General features: G+C 41.9%; 1 protein-coding gene across 1 annotated transcript in view; it reads right to left on the reverse strand.

Moving 5' to 3' along the window:
* LOC311238245 (protein AF-10-like) overlaps positions 1–7,353 on the reverse strand; it is a 140,605-nt gene extending 133,252 nt beyond the window's left edge. The window contains exon 1 of the mRNA XM_084326271.1: positions 6,943–7,353. Within this exon, the coding sequence (XP_084182397.1) occupies positions 6,943–7,108 (166 nt within the window). The 5' untranslated portion in view covers positions 7,109–7,353. The remainder of the gene's footprint in view (positions 1–6,942) is intronic.
* Between the last annotated feature and the right edge of the window lie 319 nt (positions 7,354–7,672).

Raw genomic sequence — 7,672 nt, forward strand, 5'->3', positions numbered from 1 at the left:
AATTTGCAAAATATTTCCTACCGCCGCACAAAAAAAAAAAAAAAAAGTTTTAATGCATTTTTTTTTTAGTAGTAGTCTACTCTTTATAGCATATAGCCTGCCTCTAGTCTAAATGTCTATCTTTAGAGGATGACTTTGCAGCATGAATAATATTGTTTGGGATTCGGCAAGCACGCATTAGTTATTGAAAATGAAACACGGATTCGAAGTTTCCCCTATGGTCGTGCGCCGTTCACTCGGTGTCGCGGGCAGGGGTGGTTACCCCCCCGACCCTTTCTTCTTATTATTACTATAAAGTTACTACTTTATAATAAAGGCATTCGTTTTATGGCATTAACATTATATAGTTATACGTTAAATAACATCAGCGTATTTACCGGACCATCTCAGTTCCTTTCTTTGCTCAGAGCGTGCTGAGTTGTCCCATTCTGCGGTCTGTTAATAAAGTTTTCAATCAGACAAGTGTATAGAACGAAGGGCTTTTATTATAACATTCGTTGCAGACAGTAAAATCATTATGTCTCGTTTAGTACTCCTGAGGAGCGATGGTAGTCCACTCCGGCGGGGAGCTAAAGCTAACGTTATTAGCCGTATTGTGATGAGCTCTGATCAATGGCTGACATTCAGGACGTAAAAAACTGCAGGACGCTCCCAACGTGTGACGCGTCTCTCTTCTGACCAATCAGTGGTCTGCAATGTTTCACGTGACTTTTCTGGTACCCAATAGGGTCGCTTGGAACCTCGATAGAGGAGTAGGGTATATCTGCAGAGCCGCAAGCCCAACGAGAGGAGGGTACTTTATTATTATTATTATCCAGCGGTGATGCGGTATTCAGCCTACTCTGCGGTGGCCGTGATGTAACAGCGATACCGCGGTAATGCGGTAATCGCGGCAGCTCTAATGTACACTACAGACTATAGAGAACACAACAATTTAGGGGTCTGGGTGTTGATCATAAGAAGGTATTTTGTAATGTAGGGTATGTAAAGACTGCCACTTTACATTATGTTTGATGTTTTAAAACTATAAGTCCAAAGACAATTATCCAATCTAATATTTGATGATTTGTGTATCGTATAATTCAAATACAACTACCCAATCTAATATTTCAAGTATTACAGTCAAAAGACAAATATCCAATCTAATTAGAGGTAGAGCGGCCATCTGGTAATGGGAAGGTTCCCAGTTTGATTCCTGTGTACAGCATGTCAATTTGTTCTTGAGCAAGACACTTAACCCCTAACTAGGGATGCACGATAATTATCGGGCCGATATCAGCAATTATGACGTCATCCCGATAAACCCGATAACATTATTGATAGCTCCGATAATATATAATAAATTTTTTGGTTAACACTTTGAGAGCCACTCACGGCTAATCTCGTGTTTACGATAGTTACGTTGAAAGCCACTCACGAGATTTCTCTGAATTATAATTTTTTTTTTTTTTTAAAGAAATCCGGTGTGGGTGGATTGGGATGAAGGGCGTTTGTTTTTTCTGTAGGCTCCTCCCGTTTTGCCAGTACTGTGGTACGACTGATAGCGTGTGGTTTAGGAAGAGGGAGTTTTTCACAAATCCAGCGCTCCCTTTCTCATGCCTGGCTGTGACGTAGCCACATAAGATTCAGAAGCAGCGCAGATAGTAAACAAAGATGGCGTCGTCTGACTTTTTCAAAGTTTCAGAGGAAAACAGTTTGCTTGCTATTTGTAACAAATGCAGAAGTTCCACGAGGAGGGAAAGGGGCAACAAGCTATAACACATCCAACCTAATAAGTCACCTGAAACATCACCACCGCTTGGATGGTGTATTAAAATCCGACGACGACGCCGAGCAGCTAACGGCTAAGCTAATCCAAAGCCAGCTGCAAAGGAACCGGCGCGGCTTGTACCTATTGACGAGGTGTTTGCAAAATTAAAGACGTTTGACAGAGATGATTTGTTTGGTTTATTTAATTCTTTTTGAGGCGTGCTGTCTTATAAATGCCAAGTAATAGTTGTTTCATGGACCAAGACCACAACAGTCTCCTCTCCTATAGCGTCAAATGTTTTATCTGCTGACAAAGCACAACACCTGTTGGTTTTTAGTTCACTCATTGTTCAGGGAAACACATTGTTAATGACATTGACGGATTGTGAATTTTGTGATTGACTCAAATTATATTTATTTGGACAAATAAATATAGTCACTTTATTTGAAGAGTCAAAACTGTTCTCTTGGATTTGTTTTGTTCATAGTAGTAACGCTCATGTCATGATAAATCTGGTTAGGTCAAAACTACAGGAATATACATAAAAAAAATATTATAATACAATAAATATATATTATCGGTTATCTGTATCGGTATCGACCTTGAGGAGCAGAAAGTTATCGGTATCGATATCGGGGTCAAAAAATCAATATCGTGCACCCCTACCCCCTAACTGCTCCCGATAAGCAGGATGCCTCCATGAATGTGTCAGTGAATGGGTGAATGTGAGACATAAGTTATAAAGCGCTTTGGATCACACACATTGACAGTAGGGATGCCCCGATCGATCGGCCACCGATCGTTATCGGCCGATAATTAGTATAAATATGCGATCGGGGAATTCTGATAATTAGTCATATTCGCTGATCGCGGAAACTGATCAAGTGGATATCTCACTCGCTTGTCTCAGACGCACAGGACCTGCAAACTGCTCCTCCTCCCTAGCCCCGCCCGTACCCGTGTAGAGTTTGTAAACACAGAGGAGGCGGACCTCCTCTGCTGAGTCTAGATAGTGCATTCGACCTGAGCTAACGTTAGCTAACTAGCTATCGTTACTGTTTAAACAAAATTACCCAGTCAACTATTCACTTTTAGTAGGCATTGTCTAACGTAGGGCTGGGCGATATGACGATTATATAAATATCGGGTACAGTTCATTAACGATACTTTTTAAACGTATCGTGGATATCGTGATGTTTTGACCAAGAGGCTTGTGTCGCGTCAATCTGGTCCACACGTTGACACTTTTGAACCCACACACACACTACTGCATCAAAAGTTGCTACTTATGATAACAAAGGCAATCGTTTTGTGGCATTAACGTTATATAGTTACACTTTCAATAACATCCGCGTATTTACATAGCAACGACCGAGGTCGACCTAGATATAGCAAGCGTTAGTCGTTCATATCTCAACCCGTGCTGACTCAGTTGTGCCCATTCTGCGGTCTGTTAATAAAGTTTTCAATCAGACAGATGTATGGAAAGGCTTTTATTATAACATCCGTTGCAGTAAAATCATTATGCCTCCAGTCGTTTAGTCCTTCTGCGGAGCTAAAAGCTAAACGTCGGCCGCGGCGAGCTGCCATTGTTATAGTCATTGAGCTCTCCAATGGCGGAAGTAAAAAATGAATACGCGCTTGCCGATTGGTGCTAAGAACAGCAGGGCGGGTGCAAGCGATGTGACGTAATTGGCAGACGCGACGCGACTGTCAATCAAAATGATTCTGTTTGCCGACTGAATGAATGAGAACGTTATTAACAGATTGCAGCATGGGTACAATACAGTACAGCTCAATACAACAACAGTCAACAGTGGACTGGAGGATGCAGACCAGAGAAAGACTTTCGTCTTGTTTACATCAGGGTCCCCCATTTTCAATTCATCATATTTCATATCTAAATCATATAATATCTCATTGCTAAATATATGCAATATATAATCTAATAATCCAATAATCTAAATCTAATATATAATATAAAAATGCTAAATGCATGGGTATTTTATTTTGTCTTTAATGTTAGCTTGCAAACTCAAATACTGTCTTGGTAAGCCTCATAATGAATTGTTTGGGGAAAGAAAGAAAAACATTGTGATGCGTATCGTGTATCGCCGAAAGGTCAGAAAATATCGTGATATCATATTTAGGCCATATCGCCCAGCCCTAGTCTAACGGTATTTAGCCGGCTAGCTACCGATAGCTCCTGATATCAACAAATGCTCCAGCAAGTCTTGTAGTGCATGTTGATACCTCCGTTAGCTCGCGTTAGCTCGCGTTAGCTGACGTTAATTCACTGTTCAAAACGAAATGTCCGATTGAACTAAATAGTTGTCTTAACGTCATCTAGCCGGCTAGCAGTAGCTACAGATAGCTCCTGATATCAATGTCTAGTTATAACATTGATTGAATGCGTATTCGAGCTGAGGGCTTGCTGAATGTTAAATGACCAAAGCATAACGTTACCAATAGGGTCCCGCTGCAGCGCCGGAGAATCCTTTTTGGTAGCTGGAGGCTACTAGAGTACACACAGACAGTGGAGCTGTTTGCAGATAGCGAGCATTTTGACTTGTTGCGTGGTGGCGATGTCTCGCAGATAATACAAGTACAAGTCTAATTATATAATATATATATTTTATTTTAAAAAAAAAATTATATAAAATAATTTTTAATTTCTTTTTAATCAAAAACTATCGGTATCGGATCGGTATCGGCCGATATGGCTCACGACGATCGGTGATCGGTGGCAAAAAACGTGATCGGGGCATCCCTAATTGACAGTGTTGTGAAGAAGGCACGGCAACGCCTCTACTTCCTCAGACGCCTAAGGAAGTTCCAAGTCAGTCAGAAGATCCTTAAGAACTTCTACTCATGCACAATAGAGAGCATCCTGACTGGCAATATCACCTCCTGGTTTGGGAATAGCACTGCACAAGACCGTAGCAGACTACAGAGAGTGGCCTGTTCAGCCGACCGCGCATTGGACCTGTCTCAAAACCCTGCCCTCTTTTCTTGATCCTCCAATCACAGCTGTCGCTTACCTCTGACTTCCTCGTACAAACTTTGTTTGTACGAGGAAGTCAGAGGTAAGCGACAGCTGTGATTGGAGGATCAAGAAAAGGGGCAGGGTTTGAGACAGGGGGCTTCCCACTCTCCAGGGCATTTACAACAAGCGGTGCATGGGCAAGGCTAAGAGAATTATCAAAGACTCGAGCCACCCAAACAACTGCCTCTTTGAACTGATGCAGTCAGGCAAGCGATACCGGAGTCTCATGGCAAGCACAGAGAGACTCAGAAGAAGCTTCTATCCCCAGGCCATCAGGATGCTCAACGAACAATAACAATATGTAACAACCATCAAATGCACTCACAGCTCACACATCCACATGCACACACTCACTTTAAACATACAACTCACTGCAGCACCCACTTTAACCACTTTAGAACACCTAAGCACACTTTATATTTATTGGTAAAGAATTTGCACTACAACTACAACCCATACCTCATTACACCTTACTGTAAATTGTACCTAAATTGTACCTCATCCTTTGCACTGTATATTGTAACTCAGTTACTTCTACTCTACATTGAGCATTGTATATATGTATATACTGAACATTTTTGTCTACGTACTTTACTTCTATTTTATACTTGCTATACTTATCTATTTTTGCCTAGCACAGTCTCTGGAGCGTAACAGAAAGAAGCATTTTGTATAAAAGTATTCTGTACTTCTGTATGACAACTAATAAAGAAACTTGAACTTGGATAAAAGCTCTATATAAATGCAGTCCATTTAATTTTTCAAGTATTACAGTCTAAAGACAAATACCCCATCTAATATTTTATGATGTGTAATATAGTTCAACATTAAATATCCTAATGTTTGATATTTCAAGTAGTATAATTCAAAGCCTCACTTTGTTTAGGCACGTGTGGATATCTACAAAAACTATGTCAAGTTCCTATGTCATTTGATAATGTGGCATATGTGAAAGAGAGAACTATCCTAACATTTGTTTGGTTGGTTGGTTGTTTTTGTAGATAGATAATATGTAGCCTAACTTGTGAAATATACAGAAACATGTACAACCCAAGATGAGAATGCATTGTTATGTTGGGGCTCAATACAATTAATTTGGAAATAATTTACATTGTCATTTAGCTAACACTTTTATCCAAAGTGACTTACATTGTGTACAACAAGTCAGCAGGAAGGGTACAACTCTGGCAGCTAAGGGTGACTGAGTCAGATTGTTCTTCAAACAGTGTTGAACTCTTGGAGTGCATAGTAGCATGTTAACGTGTTGGCATAGTATGTAGTAATATAGGCAGGTAATATACTATAGTAATAGTATAGTATTAGGCAAATAAATTAGCCAGAAAAATCCCAATCCAACTGTATTATATGATAAAACGTAGACTAGTAAAAGGTGGCGGCGTTGCTACGAGGTCTGTTTACAAAGATTGCAGCTGATTGATTGATTGATTGAAAACTTTATTAACAGATTGCAGAATGGGTACAATACAGTACAGCTCAATACACACAATTGTTAAGGGGATGCAGACCAGAGAAAGACTTTCGTCTTGTTTACATCAGGGTCCCCCTGCTGATAAACCTTCTACCATGGTGGCTGACACGCTCGTGCAAAACTACAACAGACACTCATTCCCTGAATGATATCAACGATACATATAGAATAATATTAATGAACATAACGCCACCATAATATGCGTAGCGGGCATCATGTGTCGAGCTATTCGAGTTGTAAACACAGGACGTGATCAGAGTTATAATGTGACAGCAACGTAGCAGCCAGCTAGCATCGCAGCTAACGTGTCGCCTATACGGATCCATCCTTGGATAAAAACCGTACCGTTTCCTTGCAAACACGCAATATTCACAACGAAAGTTGTTTGCTAAATTAATCCGGGACGAAGATATAGACACGGGGTCCCTTGTTGCCCACACGTCCCTTAATAAGACGTGAACCACCCTGCGAGAGAACCGGATAGTTCCAGCAACTAGATTGACCCCACAGCCCGGCCTTGCTGCACGACAACAAGCACGACGGCTTCCATAACCTTGCAACCAGATAGCTGGCTAAGCTAAGCTAGCGGCTAAAGCTAAACCAAAACTACATTTGCGGGGCATTTTCTCTTCTTTCTTCCCCCCACCTCCTAGTTACCTTGATGCACGGCGACGTTGCAGCCGTGGCCGTCGCAGTAAACCAGCGGGTTCTCCGCCCAGCCTCTCTCGTCCGAGCAAACACAGCAGCCGCCAATCATCTCCTTCATGTTATTCGCCAACAAGTCGTCGTCCGCTGCAGCCAGACACAGCTCGCCGGAGACCATCTACTGTGAAGAAAGCGGACATGCGAGTAGCGACGAAGACGGGGCCCGACGACCCCGTGAAAAGAAGAATGCTCCTCCGAGTCTCCCCCCTCGCTACGCGGATTTCTAGGTTCCACTCGGCCGAAAGGTCATGTTTTTTTTTAAGTCGTGTTTACGTTTGTTTTCGACACCGTATTTTTTTTTCTTCTTCTCACCAAAACATCCAGCCCACCACGGCGCGAGCGAGAAGAAGGGAGCTCGTAGGGAAGGGGAAGTGCGTAGTACGCACAGACCACCGCAACACTTCCGTATTGTTTAGCTCTCACGACCTCCATGTAACGCGGAAGTGCGTAGTACGCATGGCGTCTGGTTTGCGTGTGCGTGCATCTTCTGACAGGGGTATAAAGGATGGATGCGATTGGCTCCGAGAGAATGCTGTGACATTTTGGTTCAACATGGCGCCGAGATGCTTTGAAAGTTTGTAGCACCATGAGGTTGCTATAGTTTATATAGGCAAGGCAACAATGTAGCAACGCGGAGGTATGCCTAGAAGTACATTGTAATATGTTACATTGTAACTTATCC

The sequence above is a fragment of the Notolepis coatsorum genome, assembly GCF_963971535.1.
Source record: "Notolepis coatsorum genome assembly, chromosome: 12".
Taxonomy (NCBI): domain Eukaryota; kingdom Metazoa; phylum Chordata; class Actinopteri; order Aulopiformes; family Paralepididae; genus Notolepis; species Notolepis coatsorum.